Genomic DNA, 27,140 nt, shown 5'->3' with positions numbered 1-27,140 from the left:
GTCCAAAAATTCTCATTTTTGAGTGTTTTTTTGGGTGATTTAATTTCAAGTAAAAATGTTTTTTGTTACTGAAAGCTAAGAAACATAATGCTTTTCGCAATGAACATACCTTTAAAAACAATCACCTTCATTAGAGAGTTTGTTGGTTTGCCAGAGGTTTCGAATTCTACCCATCAAGTTGAACTTATTACATGAATACAAATAAATATCACATGGCAATTTAAAAAAGAACTGCATGATTATAAAGTAGTATAGAGTGAGTACAGTTGCCAATTCACATTTGTTACTGTGAATCATAGAAAATTAATATCGATATTTGTTGCCTTTATCAACTTCCATACGAATAGAAACCAGGATAGTACAAATAAGTAGATGAAATTAAATGTTAAAATCGTCAATGAATTTTGTAGCTTATTTGTTCAGCCGTTTACATCTATTTGACGCTATTGAAGTGTAGTTGAATTTTTTATGGTCGCTAATCTTTTATGTGTTAGGCCTATTAGTGTGAAGTGATCGATTTGGAAAACAGAAGAAGAAGTGATGTCATTTCTCTAATGTTTTGTTTATGGCGCTAAAGATTGTATCAAATAAAATTTAAATGGTACTTTTCAACGACACCACGACTGATAACTCATCTCTTTTATTGAAATACTCAAAACACATCACGTCAAAGAAATGGCTCTGATAAGTGATTTAGAAGACTGTTGTTTCCACTTGGAGAGCAGCAAAGTAACCGACAGGAAAAAGTTTTGTAATAAGTTGACCTTACTTCTAGATAACAAAGACGTTATAAATATCCTCAACGAAGGCAAAAGGGCAAGCTGGAAGAATGTCATATCGTCTCTCCAGGAATGCCTTAGAAAGGTAAATTTTCATATAGTTATGAAATAATCCTGATGAAGGGTTCCTTTATGCAATAATATCTGCAGACATTTTTAATACTGAACTAAACTACAATGACTCTCTTTATATTCACTAAAGAAGAAAAAAAAAAACGTTACCTTTGGCATGAAACCTGTCATTGTGGGGGTACCATAAGAATAGATTTTAGGCACTACTCTCTTTGTACTGTATATAAATAATATGGTGATATATCTCCAGCAGCCTTCACGTTATATTTCCTCCTACGCCCTGAAGATACAATCGTTCTCATTGATAGTAATACTATAATAGAAGCTGAATATAGTTAAAAATCAGTTTTATGCTACAATCCTTTAAGGAATTTATTATATATAGACATTATTATTATATATTTATACAACAGACCTTGTATGTGTAAATTGTTACTTATTTTTAATGCTAATGGTATCAATGATCTTTTTAAGGATTCTGATAAGTCTATTGAAGATGCCAAAAAGAAAAACAGTGATGCCGTCACCAAATCTCCAAGTGCGGATCTATTTGAACAAGTTATTGATATGGCAATCAGAGAAGGTGAGAAAATGAAAATTATATGTGGAACTGTCCAAGCCCTGTATTTTGTGTTTTTTTTGTCCAGCTGTTGAAGACGTTGATATCCCCAAACTGGTGGGGTATATAGTCGGATGTATGAAAGACTACAAAATGAAAAAATGTAACGCCACTACCTTTTTGAATATACTGCAAAAATACATTCTATCAAATTCAAAATGTTGGGGAAGATTAGAAGCCGATGATTGGGCGGGTAAGTGAATCCTTCGATTTTTACATTTATGTTTGATCTATTTTTTTTAAGGGGTTTACACATTTCTTAAGGACTTGAGTGAGAAAAGAAGTGACGATATGATAATATACAAATGTCTCATGCTGGTGATTAAATGGGGCCCAACATCAGGCTTCTCTCCTTGTTTCTTGAGAGGGGAATTTTCATTTATGACTAAGTTTTGTCAGTTGCTATCTCCACTGTCACCTAAACCAATGCAAGAGAGTACCTTGGAGATGGCTCTAGATTTTTGCCAGCACGTAAGTCTCATATTCCACCTCCGATGAAGGAATTCCCAGTTTCTTTTTCAGACGGCCAAAGATAACCGTGTGTCGTGTTGCAAGTTTGGAGAAGATGTGTTACCCACTTTTGTTGATTTGTATGAACTCAATGGCAGAGAGAACCAAATCAAGGTCAGTTTTTATCAAATGCAAGTTGACAGAACATGATATTTCTAATTACTTTTGCATATTCAGGAACTGCTGGTTCAGTTTTTCCTGTTTCAAATGGTCATTCATCAGCCTAATGGTGTTGAAGAGGGACATCAGGCTGCATATGCATTCAGTTGGATAACATGGAAGAAATGTTTAAAAACTGTATTCCGTTTATTGTCCAGGGAGATTGGTTTCTATTTTGATTTTCGTCAGAAGAATACATCATTTTTCAAGACTGATGGAGAGCTCGTAACATTAAGTGAAGATTTTACCACATTATTCGTAGAAATCAGTCGACAGGTGAGAGAAAATTCATGTTTCATAAGTTTGGAAGTTATGGACTTATTTTTTCGTAGTTGTTCACGTACTCAGACTTGGACATCACTAGTTCCCTAGATTGTACATCACAAATTCCCCAGAAGAGACAAAAAATTGACGTCAGCTTGAAATCTTACATTAACAACATTCAGCAAACAAAAAGTTGGTTGTGGTCTGTAAAGTCAACATAAAAATAACCATTCAATGAAACTGATTGAGTATTTTTCAGGATTCATTTAGTGAGTTCTCTGATAAAGACATACCCAAAACTCTTAGAAAGCGATGACTATATTTCTCTGTTGCAATTGCTTTCATCAATACAGATCGAGTCTAATGATTATAACGTCACCGAAAACATTTACGTTTGTCTATCTACAATGCTGGATGTGTATGATTTGAAAACCATCTCTGGTCGATGTGAAGCAGACAAGTTGTGGAAAGTAATAGGCGAAAGCACAACTAGGTGAATTTTAGAACCTTGATAAGTATTTTTTTCAAAAAATTTCGACGTGAAGATGAGTGTGGTGTCTGGTCCTTCGAGCCGGATGAGTTGTGCATGAAGTATTAAGATCATCTATGCCAGGGTTCTAAATTCTTGACACTCACAACAAGTCAGATATCCTTCTAGGCTAGTTCAACACCATCACCTTTGGCATATCAGGGATCTGTACTTTTTTTGGTATTGACGGTTTTTTATTTATATTTTATCATGTACTGTAATGAATTGCATATTTTGAATGTTTTTTTTGAAATTGTAGAGCATTCGCTTTGAATCAGCACAAAGAAGCCACAGAGAACCTTCTGGCAAAGCTAATTAAGAATGATGTCGTCGATTTTCACGATATCCTACAAACATACACATCGGGAATTCTCAATATCAGCCCACAGAGTATCAGGACTCTAGACTCGGGTTTGCAGCTCGTCAGCATAGGCAAATCTGACGATTTGAAAAAAGAGAATCTAATGAGCTGCATCCTGAATGCACAAAATTTCAAAGATTGCACGTACCTGCTGTGTAAGGAGACTGCGGAATTTCTAGTCAAATTGACATTGAAGCAGTGGCCATCAAAAGGTCAAGAAAACGGGTTTAGAAACCAAGATAAATTTCAGGATCTAAAAAACATTTATCTCAAAACTCTGTTGGAAGAAAGTACTCTTACAAGAGAACTAGTCAAGAGCAAAGAAGCGGTTGAAGGTGGATACTCGGTAGAGATCAATACGGCTAAATCCTTGACGAACTTACTGGATGTCTTTGTCCGATCCAGTCCGGAATCGGAAGAAGCATTGGCCAGCATACTCGTACTTCTGGTGAACATATCCAGTGCTCTTATTGATTTTAAGATCGTAGGCGAGAGGGATATCGAGGATTCCGTCCTGATAGATCTGATCAAGAAGGTTTTAACTTTTGAGAAGTTGAAAGGTATATGTTCATACCACAACAAATCGGAGAGGGAGGCTAAAAATCTCCTTAAATTCGTGAAAATCATGGACAGACTTTTTTCATTAGACGTGAACAAAATAATGCAAAGCAAGTTGAAAAATCTCGTACCGTTGGAAGTACTGAAGGCTCTGATACAGATTTTGAATGATCTTCAAGAAGGTGAGTGTTATAAAAACAACAGGCCGCAAATTAATTCGAGAAATGTTCACAGATCAAAAACAAAAGTGCAACCTCGGGTTTGAATTGAAAAAGGAAATCACCAGGACTTTGTCTAGTTTCGGGTGTGTTTGTGGAGGTGAACTGAACCAGTACCAAATAAATATCCTGGAAGTTTTATCAGTTCCCAATTACAATTGTAATTTAGAAAATGACTGTACATTGGTATGTATTTTGAGAACTGTCAATAATTTTTATTATATGCTACGCAAATATCAAGTTTGTAACATGGTGCTTATCTAGAGTTTTCATTTTACTAGCTCAAAACGTTTCTGAGAACAGTCAGGATGTCGGAACCAGGTGTCTTACCAGAGAAAATACTTGAAAATATATTGGAATCTGTCCACGAACTGTGCCAAGCTCGATATCAGTATAGCTTAGATGCTGTAGAAATACTGAACATTCTTAAAGGTGAGAAGTAACATTTGATGATGTTACTCTGTTAGAATAACGTATTTTAATGTTTTTTTTAATTAGAAACTTCATTTACAGAATTTTAATGCGTTGAAAATATAAAGTGCCCCACGTTGGGCGCCAAATAAAAAATGCTTTCCTGTATCAGTTTATTTGGAAGCAGGAAAATCCTAATATGCTCGTACATAATAATGTTACAAATTATTAAAAATAATTTTATTCAGAATCGAAATTTCAAACACACACACACAACAAAAATATAATCGCAAAAAACTTTCCATAATTGAAGTTTTCACACGTTATGATTTATTCAGATGCGTTTTGAAAGTGCATAATGATGGCGAATGTTTCTCTTCAGTTGTCAATAAGACGTTAATCTTTTGTAATAGTTGGGCTGGAAAGTTCGTAGAATAACGTAAAAAAATGTTTTGATAAAATTTGATTTTATTATTCCATATAGTTGCCTGCGAGGGCGGTATACTGATTATAGAGGCCAAAGAAGAGCATTATCTTGAGGTCTGAGAACAGGAAAAAGTCGCCGGTGTCAGATCTGGAGAATACGGTGGATGCGGAAGCAATTTGAAGCCCAATTCATGCGATTTTGCCATCATTTTCATTGATTTGTGACACTTTGCACTGTCTTGATGAAACGGCACCCTTCAAATGGGGCCGTTCTTCTGCGATTTCGTCCTACAAACTCTCCAAAAACTAATAGCCCGACAGCTGTGAAAATTGAACTCGTGTCTTTTGAAAGTTAATGTCAACTAAAAATCATATGGATTATATTTTAGTAGTGCCATCTGTGTGTTAGCCTACGAACTATTCAACCCATTCGTTTCGTCAAAGTTAAGAGTTCGCTTTTAAGACAGTAGAGTGCCCCTCTTATAGAAAAAGTCCTAACACACTACAACACTGCAGTTGCATCTATCTAAGTGTGTGTTTTGTATCTATTGCATATATAATTTTTTTGTTTCAGATTTATTTCCACATTTTGCCATCTCCACCGAAGAAAATAAAGTCACCTCGGTTGCTTTGCTAAAACCCTTTTACGACAAACGTCACAATTACGGTCCTGGCGTGTCACTAGTATTACTTGAATGTTTGGAAGAGCTCTGTCGGGTTAGTAATAATTTATATGTCCAAGCTATTATCCGGGTTTTCGTATGTGGTCTGCAGGGCTTGACGTTTCGTCTACAACAGCCATAGACATTATTAGAGGCGAGATGAAGTAACGAGAACAATTTTCAAGTTGTAAGAGCGACGAAAAACCAGATTCAACAATTTTTTTTAAGTAGATAATGCCTAGAAAAAGCCAAACAGGCCCGTCATTGGAAAAGCTTTTCTTCCTTTTATTAATGATGTTATAAACAGGTCAAAACCGGGAGTTCACCAAAACCCTTTTGCCTGTGAATTGGTCTGTATTGGAACTATGGAAATATGAGAATGTAGGCTTTAACGGCTGGCGTCAATGTTTTGTTGGTTTCCGGGTTTTGCCGTGGCTTTCTTTGCAAACATTTCAACTGCAACTGCGGCAGTCATCGTTTGGTTGAAATTGGCCATGTTTTCGTCGGTAGATGCAGTTTTTGGATGTCCCGAACGTTCAAAGTCTCCCAGGTTCTTACGGCCACATTTTAATGAGGCTGCCCAAAATTTCACTAAGGGGAATGATGGTGCAGATTCCCCTTACACATAATACAACTCATCTTTGATTTGTGTAGGCGTAATGCCTATCAAAAGAAAATATTTAATGACGGCTTGATACTCGATTTTGTCCATTTTCATAAAAACACTCACACCAACTAACTCAAAAGACTGTTACATAACAATTGCGCGTCCAAAATGCTGAAACTTTGGTAAGTAACTGTCAACAGATGAACAACGTAGTTAACTAGCTTTTAACTACTAGTGCTGCTATCTCTATGTCGAAGTCGGAAACCTTTCAAACCACCCTCATAGAGCACTTCGTCCATTGCCTTGTCGCCTCTGATTATGTCTACCTCATTCGTAGACGAAACGTCGGGCATACAATCTGCAGACCAAGGCCAACAAACCCGTTGAATATCTTATATACAGTTGTCTTCTGGTGGGAAAAATTACATTCCGTAATAATTTTTGTCCGGTTTTCAGCATAAACTGATTTTTTTCAGCTCGATCCACGAAGCGAGTTTGCCCGATGGTCTGACGTCGAAGTGGTTAGGTTCATCCCGGAATTCCTGAGTAGCGACTATCAAGAAGTTCGCTTCAAAGCCGCCGATGCGTTGGTAACGTACTTCCGAATGAACTCGAAAACCACATACCTGCCGGACTTTCACAGACAGGAGGAGATTTTCTCGAAAATTTACGAAATGGTATGTTATACTTTTTGTGTTATCTTACAGCTGGATAATCGTTTTGAATCTTTAGAGTCTCAAGGTCTTCAACGTCGAAGGAGAATTAACCCAAGAACGCCGAATCGACGAGGTGGTTTCGAGAACTGCCAGTGTTTTACACACTTTTGGCGGCCTCATTCTGCATTGCAACAAGTGGATAGAGGAATGTATAGTATCGCTGATGAAGATTTCGTACATTAAAAAAATAGGTGAATTCACAAAATGAGTCATTTGTATAGGGTGTTTTTTTATAGAGGTACGAACTTAGTCGTGCGCAGCATTATAGAACAGTGCTTTCAAAAAATGGTTCTACAGCGCCATCTTGTGGCAAGTTACAGAAAAATTGATAGCCTAAAAATCTTCTCTATGAAAAATTACTTATGCATGTCAAGTTTCATCACGATTGGTTGAGCGATGTAGAAGTTTATCAGTTACCAACTTACCAACCAACAAACATCCATTTTTATATATTAGATAGAACTTTGAAATGGAATAAAACAAAGATGAATTTTTAAATTGACATGAAATTTACTTTATTCGAAAGATAATCTTCTGGCATTATAATTCAAATATGACTTCTGGCTTGGTAGGCAATTTTCGATGACTTTTTCCAACATTTGTAGCCGTATATCGGCGTGGCGAATGTTGTCCTCCAAGTGGTCAATCTTTTCGGGCTTATCAGCGTAGAATAGCGACTTCACATATCCCCGCAGAAAATAGTCTAGCGGCGTCAAATCGCACGATATTGAAGGCCAATTCACGGCTCCGAAACATGAAACTATGCGGTTACTAAACGTTTCCTTCAATAAATCTATTGTAGCACGAGCTGTGTGACATATTGAGCCGTGTTGTTGAAACCACAGCTTCTGCAGATCAGGGTTGTTCAATTGATGAAGGAAAAAGTCAGTAATCCTGTCTCTATAGCGGTCACCATTGACTGTAACCAGCATTGCTTTTAAAGAAGTACGGACCAATGATTTCACTAGCGCGTAAAGCACACCAAACAGTCAGTTTTTCTGGATGTATCGGTGTCTAAACATACACTTGAGGATTATCATAACTCCAAATACGGCAGTTTTGTTTATTGACGTATCCATTCAAACAAAAGTGAGCTTCATCGCTAAACAAAATTCGCTTACGAAAATCAGGCGTTGAAATGCCAAACTAAACATAAATTACTTGACAGGTGACAAAATGGCCGCCAGTTGAAAAAGTATTGCCAACTTAAAGTTCTATACCTCTATAAAAAACATCCTTTATTTTTTATAATCGCCACCTCCCTGGTTAATACCACAACGGACATTGGAACACATCCGACAGACATTGATCCTACAATATAGAAACGTGAGAGACGAATGATTAGATCTTTCATTTCCTTGACGAATTTTTCAGATTCTGTTGATAAAATACTGAGAATTATCAGCGAACGTTTGCTGGGAGAAACGGGCTCGAACATCGTTGAGAGATTTCTCGAACGAATCATAGAAAGGTGGTTGAACGAAGGCAGGAGCATCGACGATTTCCAATTCAAACTTTTGAATTGTTCGACCAAAATGGAGTTCTATCTCAAGTATTTCGAGAAATGCGTTCCGTTTTTTATAGTGAGCGACAGAAAAGATCTTATTTCGGCCGCGAAGGAGCTCGGTTTGAGTGAGAAGGCTATCGTAGAGGTATAAGTGCCGTAGAAAAAATAAATATAGGGTTGTTTGACGTTGCTTTGTTTCTAGATAACGGCTGCTAAAGTTTTCGCGCGTGCTCTATGCGCAGACGTTGAAAACCTTGGTCCAGCGGTACTGCAGGAGAATAACATTTTGAAGTATTACTCTTTTGCTGTCGGAGAAAATTCTCTGAAGGATATATTGAAGGATAATCTGGACCAAATAACGCTTGGCGTTATCGGAAGCTTGACAGATGAAAAGTACATTCTTGATCATTTCGACGAAGTTGTTATATTCCCCACAAGCAACTTGACGGTAGTTCAACTGGAGGCCTGTTTCAATTTTGTCGAGGTATTTTTATCATCAATGTACTTATGATACACTTTTTGGAACCTTTGGTGTAGTAATGAATATTACTGGAGTTTAATCTTCCTCTTTGAAGGTGATCACTTGGTGATCGAAACACGTGTCGAGGTGTTAAAAATAACGATTTGGTGTTGGGAAAAAAACTCCATTAATATTCATCATTAATGTGTTTATCTTCCTTGTTGTGATCAGGCTTTCAGAAGCACCCTAATCTTATGACTGAACTTTTTGTTTTCTAATGTCCAGAAACAGAATCCTTCTGGCGAATAAAATATATAAACACTTTCCCAACACCAGAACAAAAAAAAACAGATAAGTATTAGATATAATCACTAACAGAGGAAATACATAACAAATTAAAGGTATTAAAGAAACATGTAGTTTAGAATAGGATCAATACCAGTTAGGTGATATTAACAGGTAGTAGTTCGGCCACTGGCATATCAAAACACTAACAGTAGTAAAATTTGGTCATAATGAATTCCTAAGGATGCTAACTAGGTTAGCGAATCGCACGTCGAGAGACCGTAATTTTTGTTTTGATGTTGGAAAAGTGTTTTTAATAGATTCATTCTATGTCAAAGGTTCCAGTACGAACTATCAAATTCCCTTTTATATTTTTTATAAGCATAATTTATTTGGATTCAAAGCAAATATCATTAATTCACCACTTGATAACAGTAAAAAATCAATAGGATTATTGAAGACGGTTAAATTCATGTATTGAAATTGTGCAAAAGTTGCCTCATGCTTAAATAAATTTGCAATAGGAAAAATGATTGTCGAAGTATCACTACAGTTTTATTGAAAATTATGGTTCAGCGGCTTATTCGAAAACGTGTTATAGAAGGTCATCACACAGTATTTTACCGGGTCACTGAATATATTTAAACAGCGGCGAATACTCGTAGGAAAACTCGCATATACATACAATATATATTAGCCGTTAACCACCATACAGTGACTATGGTCTTTTTTAGTGGGTTTTTGCCCTTGGGAAGTTCCTGGGTGTCTCATCGGTGTTCAACCACTGTCCTGAACACTGTCCACTTGTCGTCATACGTGACGATCTGACCCAGAAAAGGTTAGTTTTAGTTGCGTACAAGCAAAGAAGAGCAAACCTCGAAACGTGACATTTCTGTCGATCGTTCAAATCGTTTTAATCCACAAAAAACCGCATGGGAGCTGACGCCCAGTTCTTCCGACATCCACGCACCGTTTGTGATGCGTCAGTCTCCACCAGTGGTCCTCAAAATTCTCGTCTTGGATTACTGTAGGTCGACCACTTCGGGACACATCTTCGAGGCTAAAATCTCCGGAACAACTAAAGTCGAACAGTGCGTTCATCAACACTATCATTGCTAAATGATAGTGTTGATGATGCAATGCAATGATGAGGCAATGCAATGATGAACCATTGCATTGCCGAGCACAAGAAACACATAGAGCGAAGAGAAACCAGCAATTCAGTAATAGCAGAGCATGTTTGGACCCATAAACGTAACATCGACTGGTCTCAAGCTGAGATCATACACAGGGAGGAACACTGGTTTAGGAGGAAATTCAAAGACGCCGCATTGTTGTCCAACAATGTATTCAGCCAAGCTAGCGTAGAGATACGCAATATATTGAAACCCACAGTCAAGAGAAAAATGGCCAATTCCCGCCAAACGGTAATCTCCCATTCGAAGCGTCGTTAAGTAACATGGCTTGGAGTCTCTTATTTTTTTAATTGATCTATTTTTTTATTGTATTTTATTTCACTGTAATTTAAAGTTTTTTTATTGGTTGATATTATTGTTATTTTCAGCTATTCTTTTTAATGTTTTCATTTGTATTGGTTCTTATAGGGATTTCAAATCATTTTATATAATATTAGACAATGGAAGTCCCAACTAATGAAATTCATCGTGAATCATTGTCAGTCACCTTTAAACAAACATTTTATTATTCCAGTTTTTTTTTCTGAAAGCTTGACTTGTATTCACACCATTTTAGTAGGTTTTTTTAATCACTGGATATCGATTTTCAGTCATTTTTGTGCGACAGCCAACCACTGGTAACGTACCTAACGAAAACTAATGTCGGAAAGATAGAAAAGATCCTCCTGACGCTTAGATTGAACATATACAACGTAATTTCGGCAGAAGACAAATTGAAATCTCTACATAGATACACGCTTTTCCTAAGTATGATCACTGAAAATCTGAGGAGCAACAGCGATTGGCAACATTACTTCATAAGAGACACCGTTCACTGCTTAATTAATCTCATCGAAAATCATGACGAATATCCGAGCATTACGAAAGCTTCTTGTATGTTCCTGAATACTTTTTTGAGAAAAATATTGCCGAACGTTTCGGACACTTTCAAACATTTATTGGAATTCACCGTCAAGTCGTTGAAGTTGTATACCGTCACCAAGGTTGAAATAAGTGACCTTTGTGTGAATATCCTGAATTTCCTGATCGTCGACAATTCCTGCCATCTGTTGAGCGAAATCGAGAAACTCGACAACTTTTCCCAGCACCCTAACTTCAGTGAGATCAGGAGGGTCCACGAGGGCATAAAATATGGCGAGAAGAGAGTGTCTCTTGAAGACGAAATCAATTCCTTTTTGAAACACAACGATGTATCCACCCAACAGGACAGTTTAATCCATTTGAGAAAACTGCTATCTGAGCAGAAATCCAAAGTGATGGAACTGTACGACAACCTTCAAAGTAACAGAGGCTTCTCGGAAGATTGCGAAAAAAGCTGCCTTCACAGGTTGGTTTGTGCCCTGGCTAAGCTGAGTTGCTCGCCTAACGAGAAAGTAAGCGCCGGAATAGTTTGTCAAGTGTTTCGATTTTCTGTTTATTTTCTTTAATTTTAGGTTAGCTTCGAAGCAGTGCGATGTTTGGGCGAGCTAGGTCCAGCGAATTTGCAAACCCTTGTGCTGCAACCCGAGCGGGCCGTTTTTGATTTACAGTGCACGCCGTTTGAACTTTTGACGGGAAATGTTATTTCCCTTCTGAGTGAATATGTTGTAGATAGCGACGTGAACGTGGTGAAGACAGCGAGCGAAACTTTTTACCTCGTTTTGGATTGCAAAGAAGGAAGAAAACTCGCAGGTAAGTGGTTGTTGAAACAATCCGTATCGAAAGAATAATGTTATCACATACCAGGGTGGTCTCGGAACTACCCGGCCTAGCCTAGAGATGGCGGTAGTTCTTTGAAAAATATCACGGTGTCAGTAAGTACACAATCTATAAAGCATATGTTTCAAGTTTGAAGACGCTGCGTTGTTTAGTATTCGTTTGTTGAAAAATAATTTTTTTTTTTACAAAATTTTTGTGTTTTCTCTGTTGGGCCTGGCACTTCTGGAACTACCCGCCCAAACAACATGAATAGTACCTCTAAGAGTTTCGATGAGCCTAATATGATTTCATTTCAGAATCGAATAAGGACTTCGGTTACGGGCCTATCAATAAAAATTATATAAAGCCCTATTTTCCGTTGACACGGTCTTCTCCGTCTTCCAATTCAGACATTGATGTGGAAATATGTGTATCCAAGTTGTCTGATGATACCCTCTGGTGTCCGCGAACTGAAACACTTCACAAACAGTGGATTCTGAACCTGGTATCCGCAATTCTGGAATCTTTCACGAACCAATCATACTTACAGAAGTTAACGTCGATGTGTAAGGTTAAGGTAATTTTTTCAGCCGTCATGTTCTGTATGTAAAGATGGTTTTCTTATTACCGGCTTTGATCTATGTATACAGGGTGTTCAAGGTATTGTAGCTCAATTCAAGATAGAAGTAGGATATTCAATTACAGTCTAATGACGTCTAGTTCGGACAAAAAAGTTATTTTAATCTATGTCATTTCACTGCTGGAAAACATTGAGCGTTCTCATTATTCTAGTTCTTCATTTATCTATGAAGCTCTATAGAGTACAGTACAATATGAAAACTTATCAGACTCATCAAATACAGATATTCTAAACATAAACAAAAACAACTACCACACACATCACTAACTCAACAACCAACCAACCAAGTTGGTGAAACGCTATTTCAAGACTTTCGAAAGCATCCAAAAATCTATACACTGACTGACCAGCTACTTGGCTTGTTTATTTTTCCTAAAAGATGCAAATGTGGTCATCATGCTTTGATCACGAATCTATCTTCGTTTGGGTTGCTTTGTTTGTTGGATAGATATAGTTTAATGTCATGTACCGTCATACATACCTTGAACATATATGCTTCAGATTCGTAATAAAAATCGTGTACAGTACAATAAATTGCTATTCTTCATTTATTTCAGACGAAATTTAGCGAGCGGATTCTGCCACTATTAATAAATTTATTGGTTTCCTTTAATATATCGAGAGTCAACAACATGTTGTCTAAAATGATAGATTTTTTCTTTTCGGAACATTGGGATCTGACAGTTTCGAAACTTGTAGATAAAAAATCAATAGCTCTCAATAAAAAGTCGGTGAAATGCATGTTGGCTGTCGTCAGCTTCGTCAGACTGCAGAAAAGTTTCAACAAGCCCAGATCCAGGTATGTCTTCTCCTTTTCCGAAATAGCCGTTACTGATAACCGCCATTTCCAGGTCTAACACCAACACGCAAGATCTTAATATCGATTATTTGAAGGCTGCCAAAGCTGCCCAATTTTGCTCGGCGCATTTTTCAACACTTCTCTATACAGAATTGTGGTGTCAGACACAGATCGAAAACATTCAAAATGAAAACCCAGCCTTTTGTGAACAGCGGTCCACCATGATCGACTTTATTTATGAACGAGTAGGTAGAGAGGCCGGAGAAGCTTTACAGCACATCTTGAGAAACGTAAGTGACTTTTCTCTATGGACTGCAAGTCACTTCACATTTACTTATATTGGTAAGAACTCCTGTACAACGAGATGTATCAAGTTCCACTTATAGTGAGATCAGTCAAATATTGTACTCATATTGTCACGAATTAAGGAATTAACTGTCTTAATCAAATTAATTTTTAACAATATTTCACTTTCACAACTAACTTATATACAACATTTAGTAACTAACGCTTAATTAATCTTCACAATTAGATTCCTTTCCTTAAACGCACGATTCACTCTCTAAGTACAGACTATTCCTCGGGACGGAGAGCGACCTTTTTATATCGTCAACGAACGTTCCGGATTTCTCTGCGGATTTCGGGACCCATCCACACCTTTCCCGCTGTTTCGCGATCAGACATGCGTTTGCTGACTGGGAAATCGGTCAGGGCCGGCTTCAGATTCATTACAATATAATCATCTAAATTTATATATGATAATATGTTCATTTGAAATCAAATTTATAATTATTATTAAACTATATATCGTAAGTCCTGCAACTGTGATAGTGTCATCACACTGTAGCATGTTTTATTTTGTCGGGACTGGTGATAGGTGGATTATTAGTTAGACGAACACTTAGTTTGTCAACAACAAAATTTATCAACAATAAAACAACGACAAACAACACGAAACAGAATATTGCAGGGTAACCTCGATGAATTAACTGTAAGTCTTTTCTCGATCAGCGAGGAGACTGTGGAGCGGATTTAGTTCTCGGCGGAAACCCCTGAATAAGAAATAGTTCTCGGCCGAAATCCCCGAACAGAATGAATGCCTCGGCTAAGAAATGTGTTCGAAGTAACTCTCGAAAAATCATCACTAACGGGGTCATAAATATAGTCGAGAAGGGTCAACCACTTGTGCCCGAATTCCTTGTCTCAATTCATAAAAGTGTACCTACTCGAAACATCCCAAGTGGTGTAAATGTAAGACAATTAACCTAATATGTGAAAATATATTATAAAAAAAGGGAACTTACAACTGTCTTTTTGTTTTAGATAATTATACTTCATACAGACTTTGCCAATTAGAAGAATGTTCGATTGATTTAATTTCAGGCTTACAAAGCAGTTGGCGACCTGAACGCTTTGCCCGGATGTGGCATCTCGTTCCTTCTCGAACCTCAATTCCGCGTGGAGCACTATAAAGAACAGGAAAAATGGGATCAGGTAACGCAATTTTATGCCACTCGCATATTCTCAGAGCCTCATACCTCGCTAAGAGAATTGATGGAGAGCTTCAAAAAGTGCAGTTGGTACCAAATGCCTCTACTCTGCGGCGACAAGTTGGAGGAGCCGCAATACGAGTGCATGTGGAGGCTGGGCCAGTGGACCACCTCGGAGAAGAGAAATGTATCTTCCTCCATGACACGAGATGATTTCGAGAAGTACAGGTAAACTCCTAGGGATCTACATAGATAAAACTTCTTCGTTTAGAGATAGTTTTGTAGAACTGTTTTGTTAAAAAATTAAATAAATTTTGCCCTGTATATAAGAATATACCCTTTCACGGCCGAAGTGGCAATTAGATAAAACGATATTCGGGCAGACATCATCAGTGGTATGTGCTTTGACTGCGAGAACGAACGTTATATCCCGAAGTCTCAACAACAACTGACTGGCGAGCTCTATGTTCACTCGTTGTAATTTTGGAGGATGGTCGATGTGACGGTGGGGATGTAGGTGGTAGGGGTGGGCGGTCCATGCGAATGTTCACATCTGATTGGTCCGCACTTTTGCTGGGTTGATCTGATTGTTTCACAACTTCTAGTGAATCTGGGAGGGGCTGTAAGTCCGATTCTGGATAGCAATGAAAGACAAAGAACCGTTCCATGATAATATTGAAAAATATATTCAAACCTCATTGTTACAGGTTTTTTGCTTTGAAGTCTCTCCGTGACAAAAACGTCCGATCGTTCGACGAGGCTCTCAAATATCAAAAACTATGCGTGATCGACCACTTGAAGCACGCCAGCCTGGAGAGCTGTCAGAACTTGTATCCGGTCCTGTCTAGGATGCAGTCGCTCGTTGAGATCGAAGATTTCGCCAAGGGAGATGTTACGTCTATCGTTGACAAGTGGGTCTTGCAGGACAGGCTCGTAAGAAAGAACGACTTTCAATATATCGAACCGATCGTTACGCAAAGGTTGGTCATGCTCGCCGATCGGTTGAGAGAGACTCCTGACGTGAATCTGCAGAAGTTTTTGGTGGAGGCGACGTTGGATTTCGCAGGTGAGTTGCAAAAGGAAAAAGGATTCTCAAAGTTCAATCAGAAAATGATGGCGAATAACTTTCACTATGTTGCATAGACTTGTCATACTAATGTACGCTGTTTCTATTCGTTTCTCCTGCAAAATAAGACAGTTAATATATATCCGATATTGAAATGTATATAAGGAAGCGTAGCTTAGCGTGACTCTATGGTTGCTTAGAGACATATTCTCGGTGAATGTAATGTATTTCGGAAATTGAATGCACGAATAACCATTAACGGCTACATACTGTAAATTCCTATTTTTCGATATTCAAGGTCTGGCAAAAGAAGAAGGGCACTTCAAAGAAGGTCTGGCGATTTTGGAAAATCTAAAGTGCATGTCTGATCTGACCGAAAACGTGAAAACGAGAATTCAATTATTGGACGCTCAGCTCTCCTGGTTGGTGAACAATACTATTGTGGCAAGACACATTCTGAATAAGTTGTGCAAAAACGAATCTATTTCCCCAAAGTGAGTTTTCTAATATAAATACAGTGGGAACAATAAAGTAAATAAACTTTGAAAACTACTTTTCAGGCTGAGGGCTACAGCTTTAACAATGTCTGGTCAATTCATGAGTGAAACTCATTCAGAAAACAGAATGGTCATCATCAAAGACTACTTTCTGAAATCAATATCGCTCATGTCGAGAGTCGAAAGAAACGAAAGGGATATTAAGAACGTGATGGATACATACGACAAACTAGCTGTATTTGCAGATAACGAGTATCAACAGGTAAGTATCTGATGGAATATCAATCTCAGTCTACCATGCGGACTTGTTATTTCCAGATAAAGAGCTACATGCAATCGGAATTATTCCAAAAGAAAAAAAACAACATAGAAAAAGCGAGGCGAACGGCATCTGACATCAAAAAACAGAGGAAAAGAACCAAGGATGAAGAACAAGCTGCATCGATACATTATAGGCAGAGCAACATAGATGAAACAGAAATAAATAACACCATATACGAGAGCAATTTCTTTTTGGAAAAAGCTTTAAAGTGAGTACCTGGACCTTGTCCTATTTGTCATAGCAAATCGAATGTTCACATTCGTGGTACTTTTTTTTTTCAGGTACTATTTTTTGAGTTTAGCCCATAGCGAAGAGAAAAATATGAGGGTATTTCGAATAATGTCGCTCTTTCTAGAGAACAGGAATAACAATCAAATCGTTGGCACTATTACAGAACAGATTCCCAAAATTCCGACTTTCAAATACATCGTCATGCTGCCGCAACTCATACCCCACATTTCGGACACCAGTACCGATCTCTTTAGCAGTACTGTGAACGAGATTGTCGTAAAATGCGCGAAAGATCATCCGCATCACACTTTACCGTTGATACTATCTCTTTCGAACGCCAACAAAGATGTCGAGTACGGAAACACCACCAAAACGTCTGCCAACGATGCGAGGGTTGCCACGGCCAATAGATTGTTGGTCGAACTGAAGGAACAAGGATTGGGGAACCACATAAAAAAGCTAATGCAGTTGTCGCTGGCGCTCATAGACTTGGCTTACCTTCCGATTCCGAACGAAAATAACATGCACACCATTCCAAGAAACCAAGCAATTATGAAAATACGAGACTTCGAAGATGTCCTGGTACCTACGTACACGTTGAACGTTGACGAAAGAGCCAGTTATTCCAAAATTGTTGGTGAGTATTTGATATTCAGGTGTTTCGTAGAAAAAGAAAAAAGTTCTGACATTTAGACATGAAACAACGTTCCTTCTTTGAAATCCTAATCTTAAGGAGTCCATATTGATATAACGCACCTTGTTTGTCCAGGTATTTCGTCCTTTGGATCAGAATACCGACGGGTGGGCGGTATCCACCATCCGAAGAGGATCACTTGTAGAGGAACGGACGGCAAGCTCAGGTCACAACTCGTCAAAGGATGTGACGATCTCCGACAAGACGCAGTGATGCAGCAAGTGTTTAATATCATGAACAATTTGTTATCTACCAATAAACAAACTAGAAATTTGCTGATACGAACCTACAAAATAGTACCGTTATCCATGAGAAGTGGTATCTTGGAATGGGTGGACGATACCATGCAGATCGGTTCGTATCTGGTGGGAGAGGAGAAACAGCTAGGAGCGCATCAGATTTATCGGCCAAGCGACAAGTCTCCGGCAGTTTGCAGATCTTTGTTCAAGGTGAGTGGCTCAATAGCGAGTTACTACGTGACGGCGATATTAATAATACAGTTTTTGGAAAAACGATGGAAAATAATTTTAGTGTAGTTAATATTTTAGTTATATCAACAAGCGCAGAGGTATCAACCTACCTAGGAACCTACGCGACTGTATTTCAAACGGAAATTTACGCAATTGATATGTGTGCGGAGAGTCAAGCGGTGTTGAAAGCTCTTGGCTCCTACCGAGCAACCTCTAAATTGGTAGCAAACTGCCAAAAACTACTCTTCTCGTTAGGAAGACTCAACAGATTGTCTCTGGTTTTGGGCTTTGCCAAACAAACACTGAACATCTGGATGGCAAGAAGATTTATGGACTTCTAACAGAATCTTCCATTATTCACCCTTCGAGTCTTGATACCAAACAGTTGTTGGGCTACAGTAGGGACGAAATACGATGTCTCACAGACCTTCTCACAGGCCACTGTCATGCAGAGACTCAAACTGTCGAAAGACAGTGTGTGTCGCCTTTGTTTGTCGCAATAAAATCCTAAGCTGTTCTGTGTTGGTTATATGCATAATGCTGTATATGTGTGAATGTATCTCATCTATATATAAATAATGTATCTGCAAAAACGATTGAAACTGATTTAAGAGTACATTTATAATGAACTTATATCCAACCAATTAATGGCCCATTATAAATATTTCAACATAAACGTTTTTCACAGGGATGTGCCGGAAAGTCAGTCGAAATTAAACTGAAGACATACAAAGATATCTGCCGATCTTTCAAACCGGTATTTCATAAATTTTTCGAAAGCTTTTTCCCTCAACCGACGATCTGGTACGAAAGGAGAAGAGCTTATATACACAGCGTCGCTACCACTAGTATGTGCGGATATATTTTGGGGATCGGAGATCGGCATGTTAGTAATATTCTGATAGACAAAATAACGGCGGAAGTCGTCCATATCGATTTTGGCAAGTATAGAACTTCGATTTTGGGGGAGACGGTGAAAAATATGACTTGTTTATATTTTATTAACTAAATATTTTATAAATTTGTTCAGGTATAGCTTTTGAGCAAGGGAAAGTGCTACCTACTCCTGAGGCGGTACCCTTTAGACTAACAAGAGATATGGTGGACGGGATGGGAGTTTGCGGAGTCGAGGGAATATTCAAAAGGTGAATTCAGACATTTCACTGAATCTTCTTTAACTAAAAAAATTTGCTGTAGGTCTTGCGAAAATACCATGGAGGTGTTGCGTCAAAATGCGCAAACTATCATCACTATTCTGGAGGTTCTTTTGTACGATCCGTTGTACGTGTGGACAGTGACAGCAGCAGAAGCCAACAGACGTCAAACCGATGACGGTAGCTATGAAAGTACCCTGTCTAGCGAGTCTACTTGTGATGAAGGTAAGAAAGAACATTCCAAAGATTTGAAAACAAGCACTTTTCCAAACTTAAGAACTGCAATACTGTTCCCGACGCGGGTTTCATGAACCAAGTTGGCGTCTTTAAGAGATTAAGTGTTTCTCATCTCAATTGAAGTTTATAACTTTTGCAATTCATGACGAAATTTCTTTGAAGGTTCCATAAAGTTTTTACATAACATTGATCATAGTCATAGCCATACTCTGTCATTTATTTTGTCCAGATGCCATAGCAATCAACAATACAGCAGAACGAGCCTTATTACGTCTTCGGGAGAAATTACAAGGGACTGAATTGGGCCATCCAACAAGTATTGAACATCAGGTTGGCACTTTGATACAACAAGCCATTGACCCAGAGAACTTGTGCAAACACTTTGTTGGGTGGCAGCCATATTTGTAAAGTGATAGTAAATAAGATAAAAATAGTTTTAAGAAAAAAATACTCGAAAGTAACTGTAAACTGTTTATTATTGTTTAGTAATGTTACAGATTTGTGTTGTAAAATTACTGTTTTTCATGTTTTATATATTTTATATTCAAAATAAATATTCCTTAGGATAATAAGTTTTCCCCAGTGTTTGTTCAAGTTAATATACATTTATTTATAATTAAAACGTCTATTCATTGCTGAAACTCAAGTTTCCTAGTAGCTAACATTTTCTACCACTTTATATTCAACATAGTCTCTTCTTTCTCCACGGCATGATACTGTGTGTGCAAAACGGAACTACATTTGTCGCTTTCTTGACCGCCCAACCAAGCTTCATACAATTCCATGACGTTTCTATTTTCCTCTGGAGACTGACACGGAAGAGAGTTGTACATGTTTTCCAGTTCCGTCGTCAGTTCTCTCACAGTAGATCCGGTCTTTGGTCTAACTTGAGCACCTCCATTCAAACATCCTAAGGAGAATACAAGAAATCAAAGATAATAATATTAATGATATATGTATTAGAATTTCTCCCAACGAACATTGCATGTGCAATTGTTTCCGAGTAGAGAGGACTGGATCCTCCTGGAGAAGGAAATAGTAAGAGCAGATAGTTGTTGGTTCACAGATGCATCAAAAACACCTTTTGGTTCTAGTGAAGGTGTTTTCAGTCGCGGACCCAGGACAGAGATATAAACCTGCCTAGGAACCTATGCGACTGTATTTCAAGCGAATGTTTGCAGATCTTTGTTCAAGGTGAGTGGCTCAATAGCGAGTTACTACGTGACGGCGATATTAATAATGCAGTTTTTGGAAAAACGATGGAAAATAATTTCAATGTAGTTAATATTTTAGTTATATCCACAGGCACAGAGTATCAACTTGCCTAGGAACCTATTTTAACCGGAAATTTACGCAATTGAATTGTGTGCGAATATTGGAAGAACCCAACCTCATACACAAGTCAATAAAAATATTCTCCGACAGTCAAGCGACGTTGGAAGCTCATGGCTCCTACCGAGCAACGTCTAAATTGGTAGCAAATTGCCAAAAACAACTCTCCTCGATAGGAAGGATTAACAGATTGTTTCTGGTCTGCATTCCTAGACATACTGGCCTGGAAGGCAATGAGGCTGCTGAATCCCTTGCAGAGAAGGGTGCTGCAAGCACCTAACGCTGTTCATATGAAATCATTCGATGCACATCGTCCATTGCTCAGTATTTGTCCGGATTCATAGTATGTGAGATGGTTCTTTGGGTTTTTTTATTCATTTTGATGGAGATTTTTTTGCTTTGGAATTACCACTTTTGATTCATTGTCGTAACAGGCATAGGCGATATCGACGAAGGCGGGAACTTCAAATCGACGATGACCACAACTTTTTTTATTTTCGAACGAGAAAAGACACATTTCAATACATTATTGCGATTTTTTACGCACTAGATCGCAATCATATCCCAGCAGAACGCGATGGGCTCACAATTCCCACCTAGTCGGACGAAAACTGACGAACGATACGGGCCAAGTGGACGCGGTCCCCAACCGATCCAGGTGTTTGGATCGTTCGTGCGTTGTACGAATTCTGACGAATTGATTTCACAACTTATCGCAGCTTTCCGCTTCCAGTGGACGAGAAGCATAAGTTGTATTGTGTAATAGCTGTGATGGTGATGATAATGTAACAATTCATCACTGTAAAGTAATAGGGTTCATTCCGTGAATAAACAGTTATAATAACCCTAATATGAGTCTTAATAAGGACTTCATTATCAAAAGTTAACTTGATGCCAGTCGTCCCAAAAAATACTTGCTTTCCATACTGCTTGCGAAAATGCTCACCTGACGGGCATGCCATAACCTCAACATACTGATACTGCGACTTTCCTCTCTTCAGTTTCTGTACCAAATTCTGTATGTTCCTAAATCCGTTAGCGATAGCGAATCTCAGTAATACCTTACCGTCTTTCTGTAACAAAACCTCTTTGAAATCTGGATTCCTAAAACAACACCACGATAACTATCGCCGATACAGCCAAAATTTCAAAGCACCTCAAGCTCTTGTACTCCAAATTATCGCACTCTTCCCCGAACAACTCTCTAGCTGCATATTTGAAGATGTGGTCGGCGTACCCACCAGAACTAGATCCTATATGCCTTGTCAGGGAAGGTGCAACGTCGCTGTCGGGCTTAGAAATCCAAGGTTGGGAGAGTTTTGAATCCGGTAAAGAGCCCAAAGACACTCCGTCTTTATCCATCATCTGTTCCAACTCGACTGAAACGATCGAGAATAATGTATCTGCCAACTATGTTAAGCGGATTCACCTACTTGCGGTTATCACACAATCCACTTCCGGGCTTTGGGTATCTTTGTTGAAAAAATCTTGGCGCGAGGCTTCCAGTTTCTTATCGTAACATGGCATGACGGTAACGTGGTAAATCTGGCGATCCCCAAGGTTATGACCAACCCACTGCTTTATGAGAGACCCCATGATTTGCTGCGGCGATTTTGTCGTGGATATAAATGGTAAAATGTAGGATCCGTGTGTTTTTTCAGCGTAGCATACCCACCCTAGAATAATAATAACTTTTATTGATTTCAAAGACCCATAAAGAATAAAATTAGGTCAAATTGAAAAATGTAAGTTGGGAAACGTGTATTTTATGTGGATTTCTTTCCTTATTCAAGTTACGGGGATTATCGAATTGACATTTTAAACCTGAATGATAACACCAGCAGGTAGGTTATCATTTTACAACCCCTATTTAATTTGAACCAGCAGAAAACATATTCCCTGATCTCACACAACCGAGTTTTTTCAAGCAGACGATCACGTGATAACTTACTCAAATTGTGATAGATATAGTCGAAGTAAACGACATTGTGCACATTTGAAGTTAGCGGCACTCGCAAAGGCCAAAAAAAAACCAATACATAGAAATGAACCGGCTGCGAACTAGTCCACGTGGACTGTAGAAGTGGCTGTTCGTATTGAATAATTCTCCCAAAACCGAGTTTTATGATTGGCTGAAGAGCCCTAAAATTAAATTTGAAGTCATGTTACGGAGACGAATGAAAATCGGGGAATGCGGGATGGCTATCGCCGACGTGTTCAGTTCAGTAACTGATGGCGATTTGAGTGTTGAAATTCAATGTTGGTGCAGTTATAATTGCTTAAATTTTTTTTTTAATCGATAACAATTTGTATTTTGAAGATTACTATACCAAAAACAAACTACTTGAAGTTTTATAGAGAAAAACATTTGAAAATGTGTATGCTTGAGAGTATTGCTGAAAAGTATGGACACACCATACTAAGTCTTCCCCCCCTATTTTTGTGTGTTCAATCCCATCGAGATGATTTGGGGAAAATTGAAACAAAGCATCAGGCGTAAAAATCATTTTCCAAAATTTGATAAAAAGGTAATAGAGCTAATCAAAGAAGAAGTATCCAATATTACCAAAAATGACTGGCAGAAAAGAATTGAAAAAGTAATTTTAGTTGAAAAAGACTATATGGAGATTGGACACTTCCATATTAATGGTGGAAATAATTTCATTATTGATTTAAATGATGACAGTGATAGTGAAACAGAGAATATGGAAGAAGAATTATCAGAAGCTTTCCAAGAAAGTTAGTGAAGTGTTTTTGAAGCGATGGATTGTATATATAAATGATTAAGTAGTATTCAGAAGTATTTTAAATTATCACCGTATTATTTGAATCCCTACTTTTCCACTCACCTATATAAATGAAGTATTTATAGTTATTGTGATATTTATATAATCAGAAATGATTATTGATTACCGAAATTAGTTAGCTCCCTAACTATATTATTAAAGGGGAGCTGTTGGAATGTAGGTTACACTATATCGTTTACTTGAACTATGCCTATATGTTTTTTGTATATAATTCATGAACAATTCTGATATAGTTTTCTCTGGTTGCCATAGCTGTAGATTTCAATGTCATAAACCGTGCTGTTCTGTCTGAATTTTCAATGAAATGCAAGGAAGAAATTCAATTTCTCCAACATAATAAAAATAATAATGATAATACTTCAATACCCTTTTTGACAGCTAGTTGGATAGGGACTTGTAACCCAAGACTTGAAAACTATATAAAACGTTATTTCTGTGGAGGAATACCTAAGTAATCTAACCTAACCTAACTTTTTGCTACATTGAGTGCTTCAGAAAATAAATGTTTTGAAGGAAAAGTTTATAATAAAAATGAAAGGCTTCAACAGCTCACTATACATTGTTTTCATGTTATTAGGTTGTTTGAAAAGTTTTATCCGTTTTTATGAGTCTAGTTCTTACTTTTTCACTTTAATCAAAATAGGCGCCATTTGAATCACTGCAATTTTACCAACATAACACAAGTAGTAGCAGTAGTATTTATTTATTCATTTATGTGAGTGTAAGTAAAAAGTAATGTTAAATTGAAAAATTAAAAATAATATATAATTATTTTGAAAAGTCAATATAACATCAATTATTTTTAAAAGTTAAATTAATGAAAATGAGAAGTATACAGATGTCACAATAAATAAATAAATAAAACTTTAATAATTATAGATACAGCTCCACTCATACACATATATTAAAATTTATTATCTTCTTTTGATATGCTGCAATAACGCTTGTTTGAAAGTATGAATACTTGTGTTGTTTCTCAAAGAACTAGGCAGTTTATAAAATTCCACAATACATAGAATGGATATTTTGATATTGTCTTCAAACAAACAAAAAAATTTCTCATTCAATAAGTATACAATTCATAAAAACAATGAAATTAAAGAGAAGGTGAAAAGTATCTGCTTAAAGCATTTTTTCCATACAAAAAGCTGTAGCTCCAATAATGAATCATTATTACTATCATCTGTTTAAATACCCGGACAACTGGAGGCTAGCATGGGTAAGACATTCTTTGTTCCGTGACTCTCTACTGTGCGGTGTCTTCTGACAAACTCCTTTTGCGATTCTAATAGTGCAAAATCATCAGCAATCGTCATATCAACAACCATATCGGCGCCAAGTTGCTTGAAATAGTACGTTAGTTTTGAAGCACACTCATTTGGGGATAAGCCGTAACGAAGTGCCAGAGACAGTACAGGCTGGATGGATAACGAGACAACTATCAATTTTGCCAGTCGGCCGTCCTCCTGAAACAGAACTGACATGATGAAGAATCTATTCGGAATAAGCAAAAATTGATTGAAATTAATGCAAACATACACAAAACAACTACATAAAAGCAAGAAAGTGTGCCAGCACATTTTAGAGGTGTAAAAAAACTTCATGAAGTTATTATCTGCAAGACATTTTAGAATCCTTTCAACTCGAAAAAAATGGACCAAATACTTGCGTCAAATTTTGTATAAAACCAAAGGACTTAGAGAGAATATTAGATTCAAATCTACCCAGGGTGAAATGCGAGGTGCATCAATCCAAGATGGAATAGACTGATGAAAGGACGGTGTAAATTTATACTAACACAAAATTTAAAGTTATCGACATGTAACTCTCGCAAACTATAATAGAGAGTATTCGCAAGAAAATCTTCAGTTGCATTTCTGATTTATTATGCACTCCAAATTAATTAAGGTAGACAAAGAAAAGAATTCAAAGTCTGGCATGTGGCATAATTAGATGAAACTGAGGGAAGTTCTGCTCTGTGTTTATATAATAGACAAGGTGTCTCCAATATGAAAAGAGCATACAATGACAAGATTTTGTGCCCAAGACATGAAGGCCTGTAAAAATCACGCTGCCTGACCTTACAAAAAATACTTAGTGCCCTCTTCTGGAGTATAAACACACTATAAATGGACCGGAGTACATACACCCCAGAAAGGAATATCTCGGGCGAGATTCTACAAGTGAATGATACACAGTTTTAGTTTTACACAAATTCTTTCAGATATTTAGTGGATTCTACTGTGTAGGAACGTAGAATTTTAGTAGTTTCTTTAGTAAATAAGTAAGTATTCTTACAGAATAAACAAATCCATCATTTTTATTATAATAATATAGTTTCTGTGTGCGTCAATATTAGTCGTAGTTGTGTTTTGTACGTTAATTACTCATATTCATATATTCAATTATTTGACGTTATTTTATATATATTCATTTTTATATTTCTACTCATCAACTGATGAATAACAATTATTGTGATTATTAAAGACACGTTCATAGGAAATGTACCATATTCGTCTTTTTGTTTTCTTCAAATACTCTTAATAACTCCTCTTGACTTTGTTGGGATACCAGTATGCTCTCAGCTGACGTTATACAACCAGAACATGCTAAACAATCGGCCAGGGTGATTTCGACTTTCTGCAACTTGTGCTTCGTTCCATCCTAAAAGAGTTCAAGAACAGAACAGTGTTGTGGTTACATACTTTAAAAGCAGTTTGTTTGGATTTTTACAAATTTATAGTAAAATTCAATGAAGCTGATTACGTACCTCTTCAATTTGAAAATAACCGTCTTCCTGTATTTTTATTTTGGACCCAGTTGAGCTTGTAGTTTTCTGAATTTGAACTGGTTTGATGCATTCCTAAAAGTTCAGAATAACAATTTATTCAGAACATTATTTAACGTACCTGTGACGGCGTAATAAAGTCATCTAGGTCGGTAATCTGTAGGGCTCCGCTAAAACGTGACATTCTGAATGATTTTCAAAAGATAAACCTAGGTTATATTGTCATTTTATTTTATAGGTTAGATTTTTTTTAAATGTAACATATTGCCACTGACGTAATACTAAATATGGACTAGTTACTAGAGAGAGAACATTGACTCCAACAACTAAAAAAAGATGGCATACGTCACTTATACATCAACGTCATGATGTTTTACATGTTGTATATTTCCCTGTGAAAAATTTGGGATTTGATTTGTCACATGGACAGGTACTTCACACTGATCGGCCTACCTCATGCAAGATTAGCAACCGTTAAAAAATATCGTTACATTTCACTAGTATGTGGAAAAAGATGTTCATCTTGGGCGGTGACTGAACAGATAAGCTGTTAATGGCAGTGTAACCACATATTATGAGCTGTAATTTCAGCAGATT

At 37.3% G+C, this 27,140-nt stretch overlaps 2 protein-coding genes across 2 annotated transcripts; one reads left to right on the top strand and one right to left on the bottom strand.

Moving 5' to 3' along the window:
- The first annotated feature begins 533 nt into the window (after positions 1-533).
- tefu (Serine/threonine-protein kinase tefu) lies at positions 534-20,238 on the top strand. Its single transcript, XM_023158539.2, has 32 exons — positions 534-864; positions 1,326-1,434; positions 1,499-1,663; positions 1,715-1,941; positions 1,993-2,094; positions 2,158-2,415; positions 2,472-2,605; positions 2,663-2,896; positions 3,192-4,033; positions 4,086-4,255; positions 4,351-4,501; positions 5,481-5,623; positions 6,652-6,852; positions 6,908-7,082; positions 8,266-8,543; positions 8,601-8,882; positions 10,930-11,712; positions 11,773-12,010; positions 12,334-12,593; positions 13,214-13,455; positions 13,508-13,745; positions 14,839-15,173; positions 15,653-16,011; positions 16,310-16,505; positions 16,572-16,770; positions 16,827-17,038; positions 17,112-17,698; positions 17,831-18,204; positions 18,914-19,166; positions 19,256-19,370; positions 19,423-19,604; positions 19,846-20,238. The coding sequence occupies exons 1-32, from the start codon at positions 676-678 to the stop codon at positions 20,022-20,024; spliced, it is 8,412 nt and encodes a 2,803-aa protein (XP_023014307.2). The 5' UTR covers positions 534-675; the 3' UTR covers positions 20,025-20,238.
- LOC111504058 (probable cytosolic Fe-S cluster assembly factor GI11683) lies at positions 20,075-26,820 on the bottom strand. Its single transcript, XM_074171943.1, has 8 exons — positions 26,665-26,820; positions 26,526-26,618; positions 26,264-26,419; positions 24,951-25,221; positions 22,382-22,624; positions 22,105-22,327; positions 21,895-22,052; positions 20,075-20,526 (listed from the first exon to the last, which is right to left on the bottom strand). The coding sequence occupies exons 1-8, from the start codon at positions 26,725-26,727 to the stop codon at positions 20,285-20,287; spliced, it is 1,449 nt and encodes a 482-aa protein (XP_074028044.1). The 5' UTR covers positions 26,728-26,820; the 3' UTR covers positions 20,075-20,284.
- Between the last annotated feature and the right edge of the window lie 320 nt (positions 26,821-27,140).

The sequence above is a fragment of the Leptinotarsa decemlineata genome, unplaced genomic scaffold (assembly GCF_025532065.1).
Source record: "Leptinotarsa decemlineata unplaced genomic scaffold, Ldec_3_MD MMD2_P_RNA_scaffold_12, whole genome shotgun sequence".
Classification (NCBI taxonomy): domain Eukaryota; kingdom Metazoa; phylum Arthropoda; class Insecta; order Coleoptera; family Chrysomelidae; genus Leptinotarsa; species Leptinotarsa decemlineata.
Note: the sequence above shows the minus strand (reverse complement) of the source record. Positions and strands in the feature narration are given on the sequence as shown.